Raw genomic sequence first — 24740 nt, 5'->3', positions numbered from 1 at the left:
AGATGATGTAAAGGTCATCTGTTTCTGTGGCCTACGGTTAACAAGGGTATCATGTGGTCAGCACAACGACCAACCGCTTTTACTTTTCCCTAACTAATGTCAGGTACCCATTAAAGCTGGGTGGACTCAGAGGCACCCAAGATCCCGAAATTAAAAATCCCAGTCGTCACCAAGATTCGAACCCCTGTTCATAAGCCAAGCGCTTTACCGCTCAGCCACTGCGCCTCCCAAATGAATGAAGAACCTCTACAAAAAACGTTAAAAGAACTCAAGAAAAACAAATGTACCTGTGATACTTGACTTGCCCGATAGGCTGCCAACTGTTTCAAATATTGTTTTTTAGCCGTCTCAGTTTTCTTTTTGTAAACCTAGCATAAAAAAAATTTAATGAAACAAATATTTTCACTTAAATACAAATGTATGATGTAAAGGATTCTGCCTAAATTTTTAAAATCTTAATTTCAGCATATCAATTAAAAAACTATTTAAAAAAAAATTAGCCTCTAAGTCAGGGGTTCTCAACCCTGTGGATCGCAACTTCTTTCGGGAGGGTCGAATGACCATTTGCCAGGGGTCGCCTTAGACCCTTGGATTTTTTTTTGTGGCTATTTTTGAACTGAAGTTTTTTTTTTTGTTTTGTTTTTAACTTGCTGTAACAAGCACATTTGTACCATGCTTGGTATTCATTTATATTTGTAATTATGAAGGAAAGAGACATTACTTAGATTACATTATTATCACACTAATTATGAAACGATGGTCAAGCATCAATAAAATTAACTAATAAGTGGGGGCAACAAATGCATCATTTGTAATGAAGTTCTCTCTGCCATATGTACGAGGCAGAACAAACCTCCAGGTTTTGCGGATAAAGACATCCAATACCGGTATTTTAGTTTTGAAGGCTGATAACGTCATGAAATCCAGTCTTTACTCAGGTGGCAAGTAGCATAATTAAAACATAGCAGCCCTTGAATCTTTTTATTTGGTGGCTCTATGAATTGCCAGATCCATGAATCATCACACCATTACCAAGAGTTAATATTGCCAGCAGCCAAAGACATTGCTCAAGTTACGATTGGAGTCGAATTCTTTACTAAATTTAGTACAATTTCATTATCTAATGAGACTTTTCGCAGGAAAAAATTATTGACATGTCTGCTGATATTATCAATCAGGTAATTCAGGAAATATGATATGTTATCCATTTCCAATATTAAGCATCCAGATTTGATAAATCCACAGACGTAAATTGTTCACAATTACTATTTTTCTTGAGATATATACATAATAGAGATTATTAAGATTTTCTATGCAAACTTCTTCGAATGAAATGAACGAAAATTTATGGTTGGGGGTCGCCGCCAAGTGAAAAATTGTATTAGGGGGGTCGCGGAGCTACGAAGGTTGAGAACCGCAGCTCTTAAGTACTATGACTTACATCTTTATGTTCAGGGTCCAACTGGTCCCACATTGAGGCTACAATCTTTGAGACTTCTCCAAAACTAGCGTTAGGATTGTGTCCCTTGATAGTGGCCTGGGTGTCTCTGAAGAACAACGCATAGGCTGAGACAGGTCTGAGGGAAAAAATCTTTGTGATTAATAAAACAAAAAATAGAACATACATTTTAGAAGAAGAAAAAACTGTCTAGAAATGAAATAATATTTCTATATAATGACAACAAGATAAATAAATAATACCAAACCTTTTCAAAATAGCTTTATCTCAAACAGGACAGTGAGAATAAACATCCTAACATCACTAACCCATTTAAGTATGTATATATTTTGTATAAATTATGCAGTAGGTCTATCATGCAATATGTTCAACAGTACGTCTAAAAACAACAACTAACTTTTGAGGTTCATTCGGATCCTTCTTCTTTTTCTTTTTGGCGGCTTTCGTTTTCTTGGTCCCTGATATTGGGCTGCTCTCCAGGGAGGTGGAATCTATGACTTGACCAGACGGTGACCCGGCCACTGCCCCTGCATTCAGTCCCCTTTTGGCCAGCTGTGAAAAAACATTCAGAAAAACTCAGCACCAAAAAACATAATAACCAGATACAACCTTCTTGGAATAGATTTTCAGAACATATTAATAACAGGTGAGATTCAGTAGCTCGGGAAGGCTGAATCACACAACGTCCAGAAGACATGCACAGAAGACGGAAAGAAAACTTAAATAGAGTGCCAGCGGACAACGGCTTTGTCTGCACAAAATGTAGGAAAATAAGCAGGTCGCAACTGGGTCTACGTCGAAGATTTGGACCTCATTCACCAATCGTAAACAAACAACATTTAGCCACGTGGTGCTCTATCTCTTCTATATAATTTTACGATCTCATGTTTAATTCATGATGGTTGTCACGTGACAGTTTTTTTTTTCGTTGTTTTATCAATAAGATCACGTGACTAAATGTTGTTTGTTTACGATTGGTGAATGAGGTCCATTGCCATTAGAGACAGAAACTAAATGGAAGTAAACAGCCAAATTAAATTTATTGAGAAAATTTTTTAAACAAAGTAAAAAACATGTTGTCTAAATTGCATGTGATTTTTAGAAACTTATAATACTGTTGTAAACCTGGTGGTGACACTGATGGGGGTAGTGCTGTGTGTTTTTTTAGCCTAACCAAATTGCCACAGTCCAGCGCAGGACGAGCGGTCAACCGTGACCAGTGACAGTACAGGCCAGTTCGGCAAGGACCAGTGTCGTAAATATTACGCACGCAAGTCACGGCGAAAGTGATCCACTGGAGTGGTCAAGAAGGTTCGAGTAGGCCAGTAGAGACCCTATATAAGAGCAAGTGTGTTTGAGTCAAGACTTTTCCACGACACTTCACGTTACCTCGCAATGTGACCAGTACGAGGCGAAGTTAGAAACGGCACGGTGTGTGAAGTCAGGCGGACCAAGGCTAGGTTTTTGAACAGTCATTGTAATGTTGTTGCCAATTGCCATGTATTTGAAATTAAACTGTTACTTTGGAGACTTTGGAGCCCTGAGTTCTGAGGTTCTTTAAGTTCGTTGTGTCGTGTGGTGCAATTTGAAGAGAGCCTGGGGGGTCTATTAAAGTTTTCTTTTAGTCTTCTGCACCTGTCTTCAACAAGTTTTTTTTTTGGGGGGGGGGGGAGGTCTCAAATGTAGAGAGGTAACTGCTTTTTTTCCTTGGGGATGACTCAATATCATGTAGGTTTTGTGAAACACTCTAAGGCAGGGGTTCTCAACCTGGGGGTCGATTGACGATTTGCCAGGGTCGTCTTAGACCATCGAAACTATGGATTGTTATTGTCTACTCTTCCAGTGCTGTATCTGTGTATCGGGAGGAGAGGGGTCGCCGCAGAGTGGGGGATTGTAAAAAGGGGTCGCCGAGCATAAAAGGTTGAGAACCGCTGCTCTAAGGCATCCAGCATGCACTGGGTATTTATAGAAAAATGAACAAAATACTTTTATCTGCCTTCTTAATATAATAAAAGCATTTGTTGAACTACATTAATATGAAGTGAAACAATGTTCTGGTTTAGATACAAGTTAAAGTTCCTCTTTTAGATCTTAAGGTCAACTGTTTCTTTGGCCAATGGTTAACGAGCAGGGTGTCATGTGGCCAGTACAATGACCAACTGTCTTTACTTTGTCCAAGACCCATTAGAGTTGGATGGACTCAGGGGCGCCTTAAAACTCCCAAATTTGAAATCCCAGTCTTCGACGAGATTTGAACCCAGGACCCTCAGGTTCAGAAGTCAAGCGCTTAACCATTCAGCCACAGTGCCCCCAGTTTAGATACAAGGGAGACAACTTTTGTCAGCCTTGTCTCCCGTTTCATCTTATTCTGTGTATGGGAAGAAAAAACATGAGCCAACTAGATTAGATTAGATCTACAAATGAGGAGATTCGGATCAGGATCACAATGGCGATTGGGCCCCATGATGACCAGCTGACCACTGTCAAAAAGACAAACTAAAACTTTAATGGCCATATCAAAATGTCTTCAGAGCTCGCAACAAAGAAAAAACAAACAAACAACTTCCTACTGGGAACAGTACCAGAAAAAAAAGGAGAAGAGGTAGACAGAATGCGATGGGAAGACATCAAAGAGTGGACATAGGAATGGAGGAAACAGCTGACAGATCACGTGTGATGCCCCAACAGTTTAACAGACTAGGCATAGCCTTGATTAGTCCCCCCCCCTTTTTTTTTCCACTTTAAAAAAAAATCCCTACAATTATCGCATAGATATTAAAAATTAAACTGCTTTTCCACCAATGCATCTCTGCTTAACTTCTGATATTCTATCTCAAGAAATTCAAAGGCGGTTAAAAAAAAAAGGGGGGGGGGGGAATCAACACCTCTGTTGAAAAGACGTCTTTCAAACGTGTCTTTCATTTAAAACTCAATTCCACCACGACATGTGTTGAATAGCAGACGACAGCGAGTAGCGGTCAAAAATAAAGTCCCCAATAGGTGTCGCTCACGTGAGCAGCAAAACAGCGCGTGCAGTTGACAAAAATAGACTTCCGATTGCCTTCCAGTGTGGGTGCTGCACCCGCAGCTATCTAAGCAGACGATATCCTTGATTACGGTCAATGCAACCTCCATGGAACATTCAAGAAAACTTCCCCGCGCGCACGTGCACACACACCTTCAAGTTTGTTCGGCGCTGACAAGAAATGGCAAACTCCAAGAGCGATGCCACATTTTCATGTTCGGCCAAGCGTGACAATGAAAACGCGAGGGAAGTACAGACTCAGGCGCGTGTCACGCACGAGGCGACTTCTCACGCGCCGACATCGAGAGGTCGCTAAAGCACCTTCCTCTCCGTGCTGCCGGCTCTGACTCCCCACCCCACCCCCATCCCTCACCTCGCTTCCACACACGGCTAAGAAAAATTGCACAGAAACACTAGAAGAAAAAAAAATTTCCTCATTTTTTTCCGCTCAGCAGCTGTTGCCAAAGTGACCTTTCCGTGACCTCTCCGCGCGAGGTGAAAACAAAAGGTTTTGGCGATCACGTAACAGACGACGTATGACGAAGTCTTCCGGTCTAAAAAACAACAACAGAAGCGCTGACAAAAAAAAAAAGGGGCGATCACCCAACTTCTCTACAAGCCTAAGTCTTCTAGTATTGGTAGTCTATTGAATCCATTTTCTACAAAGGTTTGAGTCAAGAACTTTCCAGACTCGCTCGCGAACATATTCAGTGCACCTCGGGCAAAAAATGATAGTAAAAAAAAATGGGGGTGAGGGAGTGTAAATAACTTGACAATACTTGGAGTGGAACGATACCCAGCCAATGACTTGTCACTTGTCTACCTTACTGTTGCAAGTATCGATACTCGATGCAGTGCTTACAGTTCGTTGTTAATAAAAACAAAAAAAAAAAAAAAATTTATTCAGCTTAGTACTGACCTAATATGCGATAGGAAGGAAAGTTATGATATGCGTCGGACTCTGCAGGCCTTGTATCTCAAAGAAATAATAAGCTAGTTTGCAATATTGAGTTTTCGTTTTTTGAATGTTTCTTTGGAAACTTTGATGGTTTTCTAATTTGGGTTATTGACATTTAAATTGTGCGAAAAAATAGTTTTAATAGTAAACATTGTACCATTTTTTTATGCTTAGAAACATTTACATTTAATAATTTAGACAAGAAATTATTGAGATCTCAAAAACAAAAAAAAAAAGGGGGGGGGGGGTCTTTGTGATTTTGTTTTTAGGTTAGGCATAAGTCACTTCCCTCAACAATACTGAAAGTGAATCTAGATCTAACCAATCGTATTACTTCATACTTCATTCTTCCAGTGTCTGTTAGCTGTGATAGTCACTGGTACATTTATAAAGATCTAAAAGCATTAGGATAACCAATTTGAGAAAAAAAAGTTACATATTAATCCACACGCCTCCCTGTCCCAAAAAGTAAATAGATCGTGTGTCTGACTCATTCGAACAAACTGGTCAGTGTAAGGCTAGCCTAGGCTACGTGTAGTCGGTCGGTCATGACAAGACTCGATAGTGTTTGTTGTGTGTTGAGTGGTCAGGCGAGAAAATACACACTGCCGTGGTGAGTCAAGCATCTAAATCTCCTTTAACACGCATTTTTTCTTTGCTTACAAGATCCTAGAACTAACTGCTTAAAAGAAGATCTATTTCTTTGACGAGAATGTAAACTTTAATGTATGGCTTTGCGTTATGCAGTAAGTCAATACTATTTTGTTTAAAAATGCGGGTAGACACTTTTCTGAAGAATTTAATCCAAGGGGAAAAAAAAACAACAACATATAACTACATCCATCCATGCAACTCTGTTAGTAACACACATCTTTTATAAATAGGTGGTTCCGAAACGTATAGTAGATACCATCATACCAGTCAGTACTACTGAGCTCTAGGTCTACATCTACTATCTACAATCATTTAGATCTCAAAGCATTATAATAACTAACTCTAGGGGGAAAACATTTTTATTCACATCCCTCCCTGCTGAAAATGTAAATAGGATGATAGTCCGACTAATGTTAACAGCCTGGTCACATATGTATATATATATGTAGGATACACATTTGGGCTATTCTGAAGTCACATAGAGACCCAGTAAAAATCTGACCGTTTTGGATGCGCAGAAAAATTACGTCAGAAAAACATTAATTAATAAGTAAATATAAAAAAATTAAATAAAAAGAATACAATATTCCTTATCTGTAATTTAAAACACATATTATATCAAAATATTTTCAAAACCATCGGAGTTTCCCTTTAAGAGGGCCTATAAAACCAAATGTTAGATTGGTTTTGTCTGCCGGTCACATTTAGAGCGCAAAATCTAAAAATCGCTTTTATAAATCTTATTTCAACATCTCCTGAATTAGAGCATATTTTTAAAAACCAAATTAACATGCAAAAATATTCTTATATGCACACACCATTTTTAAAACTTTAAAATATTCTAGTTTTACAATTATATAGTTATTAGTTTTGTAATGAATCTATGATAATAGGAAACTATTTCTGCTGTTACATATTTGATATATCTAGATAATTAGTAACTGTAAAATAGTCAATTATGTAAGTGTAGGTACATAAGCTACATATGGTTAGTAGAGAACGGAAACTTTTTTTAAAAAGTATGTATGTATATTATATGCACAAGCCTAAAAAGCTTTTTTTTTTAAAGTAAGTATGTATATTATATGCACAAGCATGAGGACCTTTCCTCTCTATGAAGAATGGAACCACAACGTTTACATTGCATTGTCCCAGCAAGGGTGCTAAACATCAAAACTACATTGTTTTGCTTTCATTTCTTAGTGTAAAATTTTATCAGACCAGCCTCTACAGAGCATCGAAAGACGCTATGGATATCAAAGAATACTGTGTTGTTTATTTTTCAAACAGTTACTTTGGCTGATAGGCTATATCTTGCTAATACATCTGATCCCGATTTTTTGGCTAACTACACCCTGTAACACCCCAATCGCTACAGAGACGGCAAACTTCGAACACATCTGGCCGGCCAATCCCTTATGACGGCGTTGGACCCGACTCCAACTGGACTCCCAATGCATGATACGTGGCAAAATTAAGATTGGCGCCTACACTTTGTGTTCACCAGCAGGAAAGATGACCAATGTCCGTGGAGAGAGCCTGCCGCCGTATACTGCGCCTAAGTTTTGGCGCTTAATCAAAGGGCATTTTGAATAATAATATATTTTTGTGTAATAATAGTAATAATATGTAATAATAATAATAATAATAATAACGAACTTAAATGTAAAGTCTATTGGTATAGCACGGTTAATTCTATGAATAGAAAGAACACAGCTACATTGCATTTAAGCTGGTACAGCTGTGACCGCCGGGTGCTAAGTACATACAGCTAAATATGCACGACAGTGCGATGTTAAAAACTTTACAAGTACTGAAGGGAAGTTATAACTTTACAAGTACTGAAGGGAAGTTATAACTTTACAAGTACTGAAGGGAAGTTATAACTTTACAAGTACTGAAGGGAGGTTATAACTTTACAAGTACTGAAGGGAAGTTATAACTTTACAAGTACTGAAGGGAAGCTATAGTTTTACAAGTACTGAAGAGAAGTTATAACTTTATAAGACCTGAAGAAAAGTTATAACTTTACAAGTACTGAAGGAAAATTATAACTTTACAAGTACTGAAGGGAAGTTATAACTTTACAAGTACTGAAGAGAAGTTATAACTTTACAAGTACTGAAGGGAAGTTATAACTTTACAAGTACTGAATAGAAGTTATAACTTTACAAGTACTGAAGGGAAATTATAATTTTACAAATACTGAAGAGAAGTCATAACTTTACAAGTACTAAGAGAAGTTATAACTTTACAAGTACTGAAGAGAATTTAAAATTTTACAAGTACTGAAGGGAAGTAATACTCTTAGCACCTACCTGAGCCAAGGGAAGGTCATCCGAGTCCTCGCTGCTGGACGTCCCGGGCGGACTGTTGGAAGGAGGTGGGAAATAGGAAGCCTGCTGCTGCCCCACGGCGAGACCGGACATGGCGTGCCCACTGGGGCTTGGTACCTCCGGGTAATGCTGCTGCTGCTGCTGTGCGGTGGCGGAGAATATCTGGCCGGGGTTGAACAGCGAGTGGTTGAAAGCAGCGTTGGGGCTGACGCTGTTGGAAAAGCTGATGTCGGGCACGTCAAAGTTCTGTGGCGGGAAGATGGGGGCCAGGGCGTCACCACTACCTGTCATTGGGTTCATGCCGGGCTGGGACAAGGAGGCAAAGCTAGGGGCTTGTCCACTATTTCCTTGGTCCGCCATGGTCAACTCTGAGTAAATGAACTCTGTAAATAATAGACAAATGACGCGTTAGTGCAGTGTAAATATTAAGATATGAGTTAGTATAACAACGGCCAAATGTTGTCCATTTATTTAGAGTAGATGTCATTTAACAAAAGTATACCTAGATCTACTCAGACTTAATGACTTAATGGTTCCGACAATCTCAGAACCGAGCTCTCCAGCCATACGACAAAGTTCGACACAAAAGTACAGAGATCTTACTCTATAGCTAACTTATTCGCTAGGAAACACAAATAAAAATGGCGCCATTTGTTTCACTTCTTTCCAATAACTTATTTTTAAAAATTAATTCCATAATTAACTAAGTGAGCTTTCTGAAATGTAATAAAAATTTGTGACAATTCGTCTCGTTAGGAGAATGAACATTTTGTGACAACAAATGTTTCCAATTTTTTTGTGGGTTTTTACTTTTGACGAAAAAAAAATGCCAAAAAAAAAATCCACCGACCGGCAGTGGTGAACAGCTGACCGAGAACAGCACATTAACTTTCCTTAGCACAGTCTGGAAAAGAGCTGAAAGCTCAGCAGCAAAAGACTGGCTAGGAGAAGAACCCAACCGACTTATATCAGCTATTGTCTTCTTCATTGTCTTGGCATTAGAGGACATGAAAAGACATTATTGCCAACATGTTTGAGGGAACTGTAACTTTTTTTTGGTAGCTCTCCATATAGTTTTTGTTCCATAGGGCGGGGGGGGGGGCAGTGAATTGCTCGGACTTGAGGGAACTGTAACTCTTCTTCTTCATTGTCTTGGCATTAGAGGACATGAAAAGACACTATTGCCAACATGTTTGAGGGAACTGTAACTCTTCTTTGTTCTCATTTATATGTCGCAGTGTTCTGGCGACTAATTCTATATCTGAGATGAGCGGTGCGGTTGTTTCCAGATCTGGTAGCTCTCCATAGTGCGGGCGCGCGGGGGGGGGGGGGGAGGCAGTGACTTGCTCGGACTTCTCGATGCACATTCTCTTATGATGCTCAACAAGGGCAGATCTCACTAGCCTCTATTCGACACGCTGTGCCCCCGCGCTGCGGGGAAGAAGAAGAAACCGTGTCTCGTATTCTGTTTGACTGCCCCAGACTTGCTGATCTCCGTCTCGACAGGTCAGGGAAACCAAACAATTATCGACCTGTATGGACAGGGCCGGACTTAGGGCACTGCAACCTATGCAGTCGCAGTGGGCCCCGCACTTTCATTGGCCCCGCGCTAAGTCTTGGTGTAGCTTATTAAATTAAAACATTAAAACTTATATATATAATAGCAGGTTTTCCGCGGCTTCCTGATTTTCCAGGGGCTCTTGGAAATCTCCTGTAATTTTAAAATATACCAAACAGTCCTTGAAATCTCCTGAAAACTCATAAAAATCTCCTGAAAAAATAGACAAAAGCTTCATTTTGGGGTGCCAATTTTACGCGAGATAAAAAAAAAACGACACTGTAAAAACGAATGTATTTTCTAATTACAAAATCTTCATTTTGACCTTATGCTTATCCCTACCCAGACTGGGCCCCACGCAATCCGTTTCGCATAGGGCCCCGCAATAGCTAGAGCCGGCCCTGTGTATGGAGACATACATGCACTACGCAAAACAGCAAGGGTTTTTGTCCAGGGCTTTTGCAGGCTTCGAGCCCCACAAGCCCACAAACCAAATGGAGTTTGATGATGTTGATGAGGAAACCCTATTTTTAGCTTCCAGAGCACGTGTGGTCTCATTCACTGTGTTCAGAATTATGATAATCAAGTCTGAGAAACCTAACGTATGGCTTTATCAAACTACTAGAGGAACAAAGTGATTGAATACAATATTCAGGCAACGCAATATATATATATATTTGTTCCATATATAGATATATAAATATATAAAGTAGAAAGTAAGGCGTATGTATGCATGTATGTAGGTCCTTGCATAGAAATCAAAACCATTTCACCGATCTTGATAAAACTTGGCAGAAATGTTCCTTGGGTACCAACTTAGACCGTAGTGTATGTATTGTAGCCCTAAAACAAACTTAAGACCCTCAAAAAAAAAGGTTGACCAGCTCTATGAAAGCAATATAACTTCATCGATCTAGGCCATGTTTATATGAGAAAAGATCGAAAGGGTCTAGATCTAGATCTAATTTAAAGAACTACACTTTGCGCAGATAGTTTTTACTTTGACACATGAAAATACAAAAGACAGTCTAGTCATTTCATTACGTATAGTATGTATATATATATATATATATATATATATATATATATATATATATATATATATATATATATATATATATATATATATATATATATATATAAAGGCGTGTCTTTGAGTCTGAAGATTAGTTAGGAATGCAGTATTTCCCGTGGCTGCGCAGCCCCAGAGATTAATCAAAGAGATCAAAAGATCAACCTAAGATATCAACTAAAAGATCAACTGAAGAGAGTTGGGCGATACTGAAGAGAGTTGGGCAATTCTGAAGAGAGTTGGGCAATACTGAAGAAAGTTGGGCAATACTGAAGAGAGTTGAGAAATACTGAAGAGAGTTGGGCAATACTGAAGAGAGTTGTCAATACTGAAGAGAGTTGGGCAATACTGAAGAGAGTTGAGAAATACTGAAGAGAGTTAGGCAATACTGAAGAGAGTTGTCAATAATGAAGAGAGTTGGGCAATACTGAAGAGAGTTAGGCAATACTGAAGAGAGTTGTCAATAATGAAGAGTGTTGGGCAAATTTTGTCCCCCGAAGCTTTGTTCAAGTTATATAGCTATGGATTTAACTATAAAATTTTCACTACCGCGAGATAACCATCACATTTGAGATAATAAAATGGTGGTTCAAATAAATCAGTTTAACAAAGTACAGTGCATCCGAACTTGCAGAATGTAGATGAATTTTCTACAGCTGACCAAATAGGAACACTTGTTGCAAGGTTAAATTGATTTTCTCCAAAGTTTTCAGGAATCCATAGACCTAGATGTTTATACCGGTACTAGTTGACTGATCAATAAATGAAGTGAAAAAAAAGTGTTTATCCAAAAAAAAAAAAGCAGTCACGACTCAAGAGATCTATTTGTTGACTCTGCTAGTAACTATAGGTTCTGATACTTTCAAATTATCTACCGCGTCAGAAATGATAACTCATTATTAGAAATGGGGACATAATTACTCCCCTTGGCAAACACAACTCTTAATTGTGCGTCTATTAATACCTCATAATTATTAGAATCAGTTTTTGGTATACACAAGAACTCTCTAGTAACCAAAAATAGATAAACCTCACAAGTCTTCTATTTAAACTTGCCAATGATCAGGTCACGCGGTAGACTAGTCTACATATTGTATATTCTATATCAATCAAGATTCTATATCTAGTTCTATACCAAGATCTATACCTAGACTTAGATCTTGAATCTAGATTTAGATCTAAAACTAGGTCTAGATCTAGCTAGATCTATGTCTAGTTTCTATAACAAATAATTTTTATCTGCGAGGGGAAAGTCTTGTAGCCATTTGTACACAATTGTGTCTTAAAGTAGGTCAAGAATGATATTTTTTTCATGTTGCCAATTTATCTAATTTTGTTAGAAGATAAATCTTTTTTAGTTTCTCTTTATTACATATAACATGTTATTAATTTTGAATGTATGGATAAAGTTAATAATTATTATTTTAAAAAATATAAGTGTACGCTAAATGAATATAGTACTTGGAACCGTGTTCGAATCCTGGTAAAGACTCTAGGTGGACCACTTCGGGGGCCGATTTTGAGTTTGTCTTTGTAACCTTGTTTGTATTGTCATCACATTTCTTCATATCGCTTTGTCTTCTTTCTTTTTTTCAACTCTTACTTTTTCAACTTAAAGAGTAAACAAAGAGCAGATTACTGTGGTTAAACTTTTGGTGGGGAAATCTTCAATTTGGCTTCTTTCGCAGTGTCACCGAAAAAAAAAAGCCGTTTATTCCCGCCCCGCTTAAAGTACCATTGGTCAATCCCTTACCACCTGCTTTAATTAAAGATGAGCTATACCAAGTTTTATGACCGTTCTTAGATTAATAATAAAGATTAGCCTCCGGCAAGGGAAATCGACCTCCGAGATGGCAGCTCCAGGGGAGACATGACAGTTTAAGAATATTTTAATAATTTAAATATTATACTGGGAATCTACCTGAGATTAATGCCCCCCCCCTTTTTTTTTTAAAAACCCTCCTCTACCAGATTAATGCCTCCCCCTCCTTGAACCATCCTCTCCCCATGCACGGACGGACAATGGCGAGAGACGGCTATCAAAATATTTTATCGTCAGGTGAAACACAAACGCAGATTCAGTCTTCTTCCCGCTTCACTGAGGACGGCGGTCTCGCCTGCCACCTGGCGGTGACAAGCATAGATTCAATCAAGGGCAGACAACTTCGTTGTCGTCTGCATTCAAACGCGCCCCCAGTTTTTTATAGTGTGGCTAAAATAACGATAATGAATAAATGAGCCTTTTTTTTTTAAGGCTTCCATTTTTATTCGCGAAAGGAAAAGAGAAATCTTAATTAGCCAGATTAATTTTGAGAGCGGCTGAATGCGTTGAGCGCGGAAAGAGTTAAACCTACATCGAATTGAAGACATTATAATTACAGTCCTGAAATACCTATCGCTACAAACGATTTAGCAGTGTAAGGGCTTGGGGATACTGGCAGAAGAGAAACTAAAGGAAGAAGAGCGATAGGATGCAATGTAAACAAAGAGAAACCAAGAGAAACAAGAACAAATATTTTAAAATAATTTTAAAGACAATTCTTCTTTATGTCCATGTTGTAGAGCCATAATTTTGCTCTTAATAACTAACAAATGTTAAGATAAAAATTTTTTTTTCAACTGTCAGATTTCTAGGTAAATCGTTACAGCCGTTTTCGAGAACCGTGTCCATGTTGAATTTGTTTCCACGAATGTGCGGCCTGAGTAGAGGAATTGTTATAATATATCTTCTAATTGTATCAATCGCAGGTAAAATTTGCTTTATACTGTTACGTATTTCTGAGTCTTCTGGTTAAATGTACTAGTAGGCACACAAATAAAAACACTGCAAAGAACTTGACGACTCAAGTTTCAGCATCATATAACTTTATTGACTATTAACTCTAACAATTCGTGACTGAAACATGTAGCGTAGAAGACTGTACAATATCTGTTTACAGTTAGCTATACTTCGTTGCAATTCATCTCTTCTCAACTTGCATCGAGCCGTATTCCACTGAACAGACCACCGACACACTTCCCAGTGTCGCTCCAGCTCTCCTAAAGCTGAACCAAGTCGTACTCAAGTCTGCCGAATCAGAGCCGCACACGTCTTACATCGACTGTATCGGCTCAAGTCCACTGTAGTTCGCTGTGTAGACTTTTAACGACTTCTTCTTCTTGAAACTGTCAGGTAGAGTTGAACCTTCGGCTCTTGGAACTCCAGGCCAGCAAAATGAACAAGAGCTCCCTCTCACTGGCCTGAAAAAGAACAGTGTACACTGTTCTGTCTAGCGGGTGGGTCAGACTAGTGGCAAGAGGCCGCGTACACTAAGACCCCCGCCATTTTCCTTTTCTATACCAGGCTTACCGTGCGGGACACGCCGTTTATGTAACGGCCCCTTGAGGAACAGCGCCTGGATTGTGACAAGGTTGTGGGTGCCCACTCCAGTTAACTTTACCCTAGTTAACTTGCATCGAGTCGAACACATCTCTCTTCTACTGTCTCGCACAGTAGACAACAGTAACGACGACTCTAAACTCTACCGACGACTCTTACCTACCACTCACTTTTCACATTAACTTTCTGGCTTATATAGAGTCCCTAATCGCTTCTCCAAAGTTGCATAAACACTGCTAGTATCTTCTGGAACAACACGTGAGGACACGTCACATCCTGTCTTTGTTTATACATGTACATTCCAGAGAACACTCGCTCCTGTGTTATCTCGCCGGGGTCACACGTTAACCTCTTCCTGTCACTGGTCATTTGTAACAATACTGTCAACTAGATTTAGATTATGAATTAGCATTGTAAGGGAAATCACAGTCCTTGTGTCCATCCCTAGAGTACTTGCATTAGTTATAGGACTCAAGTTAGATTTAGTTCAAAATACCATTTTTTTTATCTACTATAATTATTGATTTCACCTATAAAGTTAAAATTTGTCTATATCAGGGGTTCTCAACCTGTGGGTCGCGACCCTCTTGGGGGTCGATTGACCATTTTTTTTAATCTACTATAATTATTGATTTCACCTATAAAGTTAAAATTTGTCTATATCAGGGGTTCTCAACCTGTGGGTCGCGACCCTCTTGGGGGTCGATTGACCATTTGCCAGGGGTCGCTTAAGACAATCGAAAATATGGATTATTATTGTCTACTCTTCCATTGCTGTATGTGTGTGTGTGTGTGGGGGGGGGGGTCGCGGCAGAGTTTGGGATTGTAAAAAGGGTTCGCCGAGCTTAAAAGGTTGAGAACCGCTGGTCTATATTTAATACAAATCGTGTAGGCCTATAACATCTTTCACAAAAAGGCTATTCAAGTATATTTCAAGTTAAAATATAAATGAGCCTACAGCAGTTTGGTTGTCTACCCAGCAGTTTGGTTGTCTACCCAGCAGTTTGGTTGCCTAACCAGCAGTTTGATTGTCTACCCAGCAGTTTGGTTGCCTACCCAGCAGTTTGATTGTCTACCCAGCAGTTTGGTTGCCTACCCAGCAGTTTGGTTGCCTACCCAGCAGTTCGGTGCTACAAGTCAACGATAGTCCACACCACTCCCAACACTTGTGCAAGATTGTTTTTTAAACGATTGATCATCAGCTTTCAATTTTCTACAAAGGACCTCATTCACCAATCGTAAACAAACAACATTTAGCCACGTGATTCTATCTATCTTCTATACAAATTACGTAACCCATAAAGGCTGTCACGTGATACCTATTTTTTCATTGTTTTATCAATATTATGACGTGGCTAAATGTGTTTATTTACGATTGGTGAATGAGGTCCATGAAGATTTAAACAAAATAATAAAAACATGAAAACATTGAAGATTGGTCCAAGAGTAAGACTCTTAGCAAGCAAAGGTTCGACCCAATAGATCACAGAAGATTAGGGCGGAATCACAGACATAAATAAATATAGACTGGAAAAAGGAAGTAGCTTCATGTAACTTGAAAACATGTATATCTATTGTATTCGGATTTCCAAGAGTATGAAAAGTTGCTTGATCTTCATTCTTAGAGATTAAACAAAACTATTGCAATACTTATATAGGTTTTGGCTGAAATAGATGAGATGAATACTTCACTTTTATACTTCTCATAAATGCTGTATAATAAAGTACACAAAATTGCAAGTCACAAATTTTCATTTCATAAAACTCTTTAATCGGCCAGCATAGACATAAATAAATATAGACTGGCCGATAATAGAGTTTTATGAAACGAAAATTTGTGACTTGCAATTTTGTGTATTTTATTTTTGTCTAGGAGTTTTGTTTAATCTCTAAGACTGAAGATCATGCAATTTTTCAATTTTTCAGAATTCGGAAATCCGAATAAAATAGATATACATGTTTTCAAGTTACATGAAGTTATTTCCTTTTTCCAGTCTATATTTATTGATGTCTATGTCGGCCAGTCTATATTTATTGATGTCTATGGGTGGAACACAAACATGCAACACATGCACAGTAAACTCAGGGGAACCCCCAGGTGGCCCTGACACCACCCTCTAGGGCACATTTAAGACATTAGTGATTTTTGACCGTAGTACAATTTTTTTTTTTCCGCAACAAAGTTTTCTGATCACGTGACTCGAGCCCAGACATAAACAATTACAATTAATGAAATAACCAACACCGAAAAATATCTTACAGATAAATTGTAAAAAAAATATTACATGCGAAGAAAAAATAAATAAAGATGTGAATAAACGTTCATAAAGAGAATATATATTGTTTCGGCTGGAGAGAACATTGAAATAGTCCAAGATTTTAAGTAGCTCGCCAGTCTTAGATTAAAACTAAAAGACTGTAATTACCAAAACAAAAGTAGAACAAATGTTAAGATAACTAAGAAATATGCCCTTCTTTTGAGTTGGAGAAAAAGTCTAGTCACTGTTTTTAGCATGCTCACGTCTGCAGTATTTTAAATTCTAAATCTCTGGCTGGTTTAGCAATCGGACCATTTAGAATGACAGGAATAAAGTCGTAAGATCATTGGAAACACATAAACCCCCACGTGGATACTTCTTCAAGAGAAAAAGAAATTCTTGGAAATCTCAAAAAGATTTTGAAAAAAATGTAAAAAAAAAACCAACAACTTCTCTGTGTCAAGATTTTAATATTCTACCATCACGGGGAAGAAACCAGTACCGGACACCGATCGGTTGACAAGCGTCATTGGAGGAGACCATTAGTTTAATTGGAAGCAAAACAGAACCCCCAGTTGAACAGTGTCCCCTTCGAAATTTAATTACTATTAAGAGATAAGATAATTTTTATTGATCCAATCAAATGGAAATTTAGTTTGACTACAACTGACAAACCTCAGCGTAACTACTGTGCACTAACAATATAGATGCACATTCACACACGAAAACACATACACAGCCACAACCAGCGCTTTGTGAATCGGACTTTTATGTACTTCAGATGATCTTGTAACTCTCTGACCGAAAGTGGGATGAAGAAGGTTTTAAATCTTTCTGTTTTAGTCCTAATGGAAAGGAGACGACCACCTCGTTCAGATCTTATGGTGGTTTAATGTGTGCAGAATCGTGAGTGTTTTGGAAAGGCATATTTCATGAAAAAGATCTTCAAGAGATGGTAGCTGTGTTCGAGTGATATGCGATGCTTTTTTTAATTAGTCTATTTAGTCTAAGTCTTTGTGCCAGTGAGGTATTACCATACCAGCAGGTGATGGCAAAGTTAATTAGACTGCTGATGGTTGCTGTATAGAAAAATTTATTTATTGTTTTGTCGATGTTAGAAGCCATTTTTTTTTAATGATGTAAAAAGCAAGTGTTTGTAGTGTAACTGAGTTGTTTATTTTCTGCGTGTGTCCAGCGTGTAAGAAGGTCAAGTCCAGTGTGTGTGTGTTCATGGTACTTAATGTCACGTGAGACGTGTTTGTGTTCGTTCACTGTCTACTGTAGCCTTGTTCAATAAAACCATGATATTGGTATTTTAGTAGAGTTTGTTCATTACAGTGTTACAGCAAGAGTGTTTCATGATTGTACATTTCATTGGTTTATTTTGTTGTGTGTGTGTGTAAGCGCTTAAGTAAAACAAATCCCCCCTCTCCAAAGATAATATATTATATTGTTACGAATCTCACTATCCAGGCTCTCTGCAAATTGCACCAAACGACACCACCAACTTAAAGAACTTGACAACTCTGGGCTTGAAAATAACGTAATAGTTTAATGTCAATAAATAACAGCCAATACTGTACAATTGGCAGCACGTAACACAAGACTGTACAAATATCTCTCCGCCGTATCAACTCTCTGCACTGGTCTCTTCTGTCTCGTTTCGGACTTGTACTGAGCCGTCGTAACGAACTGTAGATCGGGAAGTTGTGACTCACTCGTCTCTGATACCTTCGCTCTTTATATAGGGTCCCTGCTGGTCTTCTAGAACCGGACAGAACGTCGCTCGACCATTCTGGGTGGTCATATGACTACATCCCTCGTGACACTCTTGAGCTCTGTTCACGACGCCGATCCTTCACGAACCATCATGTTGATACTCGTCTCGGCCGATCGTCGTAACTCGTCACGGTTGACCGCTCGTCTAGTGCTGGCCTGGGGCGATTTGCGTCGGCTGACTACACACACACACCACTACCCCACCATCTGTGCCACCACCAGGTCTATAACAGTATTATAGGCTGAGACCCCTGCTAAGAGTAACTTTCGACCGGCGTTCGCAATGGCATCGCTGTTTGAAGTGCGGTCTTGCCACCTTATGTCCAGGATGGAGCGCAAGCATCTTCGGTGAAAGCGATTAGTAACTTTCTGTATAGTACCCATTGTCTCAGATCCATAGAGAAGGGTTGAGAGAGCCACTGCTTGGTAGACACTGATTTTTGTAGGCAGGCGGAGCGGTTTATCCCGCCAAACTCTCTCGCCTGGAGGCGTCCAAAAGCGCCACTGGCCCTTGGTCAGACGGTTATCTACTTCCCGTGAAAGCGATGCGTCAATTGAAACTGTGCTTCATAGGTATGTGAAGTGGTCAACCATGGTAAGGGACATTTACTAGCAGACAACGTAATAGACCTCATTCACCAATGGACCTCATTCCCCAATGGACCTCATTCACCAATGGACCTCATTCCCCAATGGACCTCATTCACCAATGGACCTCATTCACCAATCGTAAACAAACAACATTTAGCCACGTGGTGCTCTATCTCTTCTATAGAATTTACGATCTCATGTTTAATTCATGATGGTTGTCACGTGACAGTTTTTTTCCCCCCATTGTTTTATCAATAAGATCACGTGACTAAATGTTGTTTGTTTACGATTGGTGAATGAGGTCCATTGCTCTACAAATTCTTCCCCCTTTTATAAGCAAAAAAAAAAAAAAAAAATCTTTTCAACTTACTACTATAAACGTTAATTTCGACCAATGAAAACACACGTTTCTAATACTATGAACGTTGATTTCGACCAATGAAAACACACGTCTCTAAAACAATTTACCTTCATCGACATTGGGACTTGAACCATCAAACCACATTTCCACTCCAATACAAAAACCTATTTGACCTTTACTGAAAGGAGGGAGTGGTGGGGAGAGAGGGGGATGGGGGTCAAGTTTTTTTTTTTATTTAGTGCTGAGAGGAGGAGGAGGAGGAGGAGGAGGAGGAGGAGGAGGGAAAGTTAAACTTTTCATTGGAAGTCAAGTATTGGTACATCTCTCAGATTTAATATCAACGGAGCAAGTGACTGCCAGGACCCAAAAACACTTAAATAAAAGAAAAAGTTTCCCCCTTTCAGGCATTGCAATCTATAGGGCATATGATGTATAGGTCATCTGTTTCTGTCGCCCACGGTTAACAAGGGTGTCATGTGGCCAGCACATAGATCAACCGCAACTAATATCAGTTGCCCATTAGAGTACTCAAAAGCGCCATAAGTATCTCGAAATAAAAAAAACACCAAAAAACTCCCAGTCTTCATCAGGATTCGAAACCGGGACCCCCAGGTTCGGAAGCCATACGCTTTACCACTCAGCCATCCTAAACACTGAGTGAAGAATATTTTTACAAGCCAAGAGACAAACGAACTAATTGTTTTATTGAACAAGCTCTTGTCACCTGACATGTCATATGTCAAGACACGTCACGCGTGATGACATGTCAACTTGTTTTCTTTCAGGCAAAATTGTTTTTTTTTTATTTTTATTTTTGTGGGTAGTTCTACTCTTAAATCTTTCTCTCCTAACTGACGATACCAGTGTTGATTCCACCAGAATGTGGTAAATAATTACGTAGAGAAAGAGTTAAATCTTTTCGGGTGTCACTAACACATATATCACGAAGAAGTCCCCTTCGTGATAGTCTCTCTAAATATTTATGCATAAACCAGGTCAAAGGTTACCATTCAGTAAGTTTCTCTTAGCTTCATTAAATATCCACTCGCACTATTTAATATATAACGATATAATTTGTATCATACGATGTTCTACGAGGCCCATCGAAACATCTACCCACAATGCACAATGGAAACATCTACCCACAATGCACAACGGAAACATCTACCCACAATGCACAACGGAGTAACAGACGATAGCTGCCAGTGGTCTTGACATTTTTGTGTGAGACGATGCGGTCAGTGACACGCGTCAGAAAGTAGTTGGCCGCCCCTGGATTTTAATAACTCCGTTTGTAGATATTAAATCACTCCCCCCCCCTTTTATTTTACCCAGGCGTCCAGCAGACGAGAGTGTAGAGCAGACATGAGCATACAGAAACGAACAACATGTTGGGCACTCTTTATGAGTCCTAAGGGACGGAATCGTGTCAATATCAACACATCTCAAAAGGTCACCCCGCTACACACACACACGAGCCGAACACTTGCCGTTGCGAAAGGAGTATGGTGTGTGTGCGGCACCTAACAGACAAAACTGCTACACAATAATTCTCTCAAACTTTTAGAGGTGTTATTGAAAACAAATGTGCTCAATCGAGACCAAGCTTGACGCTGACCTGAACTTTGACCTGTAACGTCACAACCTGTGGGCAGTTTAGACCAATAGCTCGTTGCCACATCGAACAGACTTGTACAGGCTGGTCGCTAGAGATGTGGTAGATAATGGACTTCATTCACCAATCGTAAACAAACAACATTTAGCCACGTGGTGCTCTATCTCTTCTATATAATTTATGTCATATCTCATGTTTAATTCATGGTGGTTGTCACGTGACAGTTTTTTCCGTTGTTTTATCAATAAGATCACGTGACTAAATGTTGTTTGTTTACGATTGGTGAATGAGGTCCATTGAAACGGCTAGTTACTTTTACCAAGAATAACTTTTACGCAGTTTTTGAAAGGCATGTGTTATATCACACTCAGAGATGCTCAAAAATATGTCCGTGCACTTCAGAGAAATGTCTTAGCCTAGAAATCCAAGCTCGTTATGAAGAGTACTTGACTTAATCCTGTGCACTCCCAGGGGAGCATGGGGCCGCATCCACACCTCTCCGCCTAACTCGGTTCTGAGCAGCTTTCTTCATCTGCTCCCATGTCATTCCAGTACCCTCAGCTTCACTGATGACTGACCTCTTCCAGGTTTGCTTGGGTCTGCCCACTTTCCTCTTTCCTTGTGGGTATGAAGAGTAACTTGTGAGATATCGTCCCAAGTACTTCCAAAGCTCGTTTTCAGGTCAACAAGAACGTTTATGTCACGTGGACAAATCTGACGCTCTGTTATTAACAAGCCCCAAACGCAGTAATCCATGACATTGAAGTCTGGACTTTTGGAGCCTGTTCTTCATGATTAATCTGACCGTCAATTTTTTTTATTTTTTTTTTTGTTGCTTTTCTTCCGACCGCATTGTATAATAAAAAGTCTATAAACACAACAAACTTAATCTTTTAGGCCTGTCAAGTTTAAATCTTTTTTTTTTTTAAATAAAGGTTCGCTCGAGAATGAGATATTCTAGCTCACCATTAGTAAAAATAAAAATCAACAACAAACTGTTAGACTATAACATCAACACTATGTGTTCCGTTCTTGTGGGTAGTTCATCTCGAACTTTTATTTATATAACTGTGGATGTTTGTAATAAAAATGGTTTTATACGTTTCGCATGTTCTTTCAGATTTCAAAGATAATTATATAATTATATCTACACCCAGGCCCAGTGTTTCCCAAACTGTGTTCCGCGGAACCCTGCATAGGTGTTCCACGAACTACTGTAATACTGAACTAGTAGGCCACCACGGCAATTAAGCTCTCTAAAACAAATTAGCAAAGTGCTCCGCTAAATACTCCGAATGGGCGAAGTGTTCCCTTAAGGAAAACGTTTGGGAACCACTGGCCTAGCCCAAACTTCCGGCAGGACGACGGGGTATAGTGGTGGGCCAGGCTCGAACGCGGGACCATCAAATGACAGTCAAAAGAGCTAATGGTATGATACGAAAGTTTGTTTCCCCTTGATATCATTACATCTCTTTAGTATGTGTAAACCAGTAATGACACATTTCATCAAGGCTAGTCAAGATCTAATAGTACTACTACTATTACTATTATTTGCTGCGGGCTCATATCTTGTGTGACTTCACGTCTATTTCATTAACTGCTCCACATTAGCCACAGAACATTACAGTTAGCGATGTTAACTTGATAAAGAATTTTACTGGTGGCAAATGACACATTTATTCATAACATTCTTAACCGTATTCATAACAAGGAAGTCTGCCTAGTCCTCTTCAACATCGCTACTTATCTGTCATAGTTACATACTCATTTCTGCGTTATCGCCATATTGTTCCTCTTGTTCGCCTAAGTCTACTACGTCATTTGTCTGTCTTACTACGTCACTACTTTTACCGTCGCTAAAAAACAATACACAATATATTTATCTACCGAAACTAACCTACTCTCTAAACTAGTACATAACATTTATAATGAAGAGGTTGTCATACATGCAATTGTGCTATGTTATAAATCCGACTCCAGGCTACATGTGAACAGTGAAAAAGAAACCACCTATACCAATGGAAACAGCTAACACTTTATCTTCTTATCTTATATAATACAGACGTTACTTCAAAAAAGAAGATGATTACGTCCTACGCGTCATGCATTCAGTCATGCATATTAACCAATGACTTAAAATTCTGCCAAGTCACTGGTTTTCCTGGCTAGCTCAGGCAACCCATTCCATGCTCTAATAGCACTAGGGAAGGAGCACTTGTACAAATTTGTCCTAGCATATGGAACGAGGAATGTGCCTTTATCTTTGTGTCTTTCTGAGTATTTTATTAAAGCAATTTTAAGGCAATTGGGGTATGCACTAAAAACAGAGCGCGTGACTGATAGATTCTATAGATCTTCATGTAGCGTGAGTTACAGTGAATCTCAGATATCAATCAACAAACAGGTGTAAAGTTTATTTAAATACTCACAAGTTTAATGTCCCATGGGATCGTATCACTTGAAATGTAAGATCTCGATACGAAATCCTAACTTGAGATAACAATGTAATAGTGAGATAGCACTGTATCAAGTTCGTATCGATGGTTAGTGGCCAAAAGAAGCTCACATATTTACACAACTAAATATATCTTGTGGTCTAAATCCTTTCCAGTCAAGACACTTTCGCTAGACAAAAGTTGGAGTCACTCCACTGAAGACTTAATATTCAACTAGATCTTGAGATCTATGAGCGGACTCTGCAAATCCCAGATGAGAGGAGATGAATGAAGTAGCTTACAGATCTCAATTTGATAAAATCTTACTATCCATGTACGGAAACTCCAGAGATGGTTCTACGATAGCTCAGTGCCACCAACAGATGCTGTTCAAGGGAGACGAGTGAGCGCCCACGGCTCTCTTTATCAACTTATTCTCTCCCCTGCTTCGCCCCCCCCCCCCTTCCCCCCGGTACACTTCTATGGGACAATGCCGAGTCGCCGCCGCGCGCGCCTCATAAAAACAGTGCGCGACACAGCGCGTGCACCAATCAGATTGTCCGGGAACAAAAGACGGAAAGGGGAGAAAAAATGTTTGACAAACAGTTTTTTTTTCCCCCTCTCTTCCGAATGTACTTCTTTAGATTTATGTTGCAGTTGTGTTAATAGGACCTCCTCCCACTGACGACCCTGTTCCACACATACTGTATTCGTTTGTTTATTTTGCTGTTCCGGGCAGGAAAACATACAAAATGCTGTTTCCCAAACCAAGCCCACATGTAGCTGATCTAACAACGAACCGTAGGTTATGTCGTTAAATGTAAATTAAAGATGCAAGGTCATTAGGGTCGTATTTACTTTGCGCGCATAGGGACAAAACAATAATCTCAAACACAATTTTTACACGAAACAAAAGCCTATTAGAGATTATTATCTGGAAAACTATGGACAGCTCACTTTTGGGTGTATCATGTTTTACAGAAGCAAGAAAATGTCGATAAACAATATCTGTTCACAAATATATATTTGTGACACTTTTTTTAGCATTGCACAATCAAATTGTCAAAGCTCTTCGGTTGGGAGATCAGTTGAATTAAAGGGAAACTCTGATGTTTTTAGCGGCCCCCGTAAGGGGAAAAAGCCGCTATTAGGTTTGTGCAAAATGTCCGTCTGTCCGTCTGTCACACTCAGATCTCGAAAACTAGAAGAGATATGAAAAATATTATTTCATCATTAAATGCGGCTTGAAAAGTTTAGGTG

The 24740-nt window shown here is 39.2% G+C and overlaps 1 protein-coding gene across 3 annotated transcripts in view; it reads right to left on the bottom strand.

Annotated features, from left to right (window-relative positions):
• LOC106052030 (TOX high mobility group box family member 4-B-like) overlaps positions 1 to 24740 on the bottom strand; it is a 75950-nt gene that overhangs the window by 13161 nt on the left and 38049 nt on the right. For 2 of the 3 annotated variants that reach the window (XM_056036029.1, XM_056036030.1), the window contains 4 exons: positions 8415 to 8815; positions 1857 to 2011; positions 1442 to 1577; positions 288 to 368 (listed from right to left, as the gene is read on the bottom strand). In XM_056036029.1, coding sequence (XP_055892004.1) covers positions 288 to 368; positions 1442 to 1577; positions 1857 to 2011; positions 8415 to 8792 — 750 coding nt within the window. In that variant the 5' untranslated portion in view covers positions 8793 to 8815. Of the gene's footprint in view, positions 1 to 287; positions 369 to 1441; positions 1578 to 1856; positions 2012 to 8414; positions 8816 to 23474; positions 23895 to 24740 lie in introns of those variants that run through there. The other variant, XM_056036031.1, reaches the window with a different exon arrangement.

The sequence above is a fragment of the Biomphalaria glabrata genome, chromosome 7, assembly GCF_947242115.1.
Source record: "Biomphalaria glabrata chromosome 7, xgBioGlab47.1, whole genome shotgun sequence".
Classification (NCBI taxonomy): Eukaryota; Metazoa; Mollusca; class Gastropoda; family Planorbidae; genus Biomphalaria; species Biomphalaria glabrata.
This window is presented reverse-complemented; position numbering and strand designations above follow the sequence as displayed.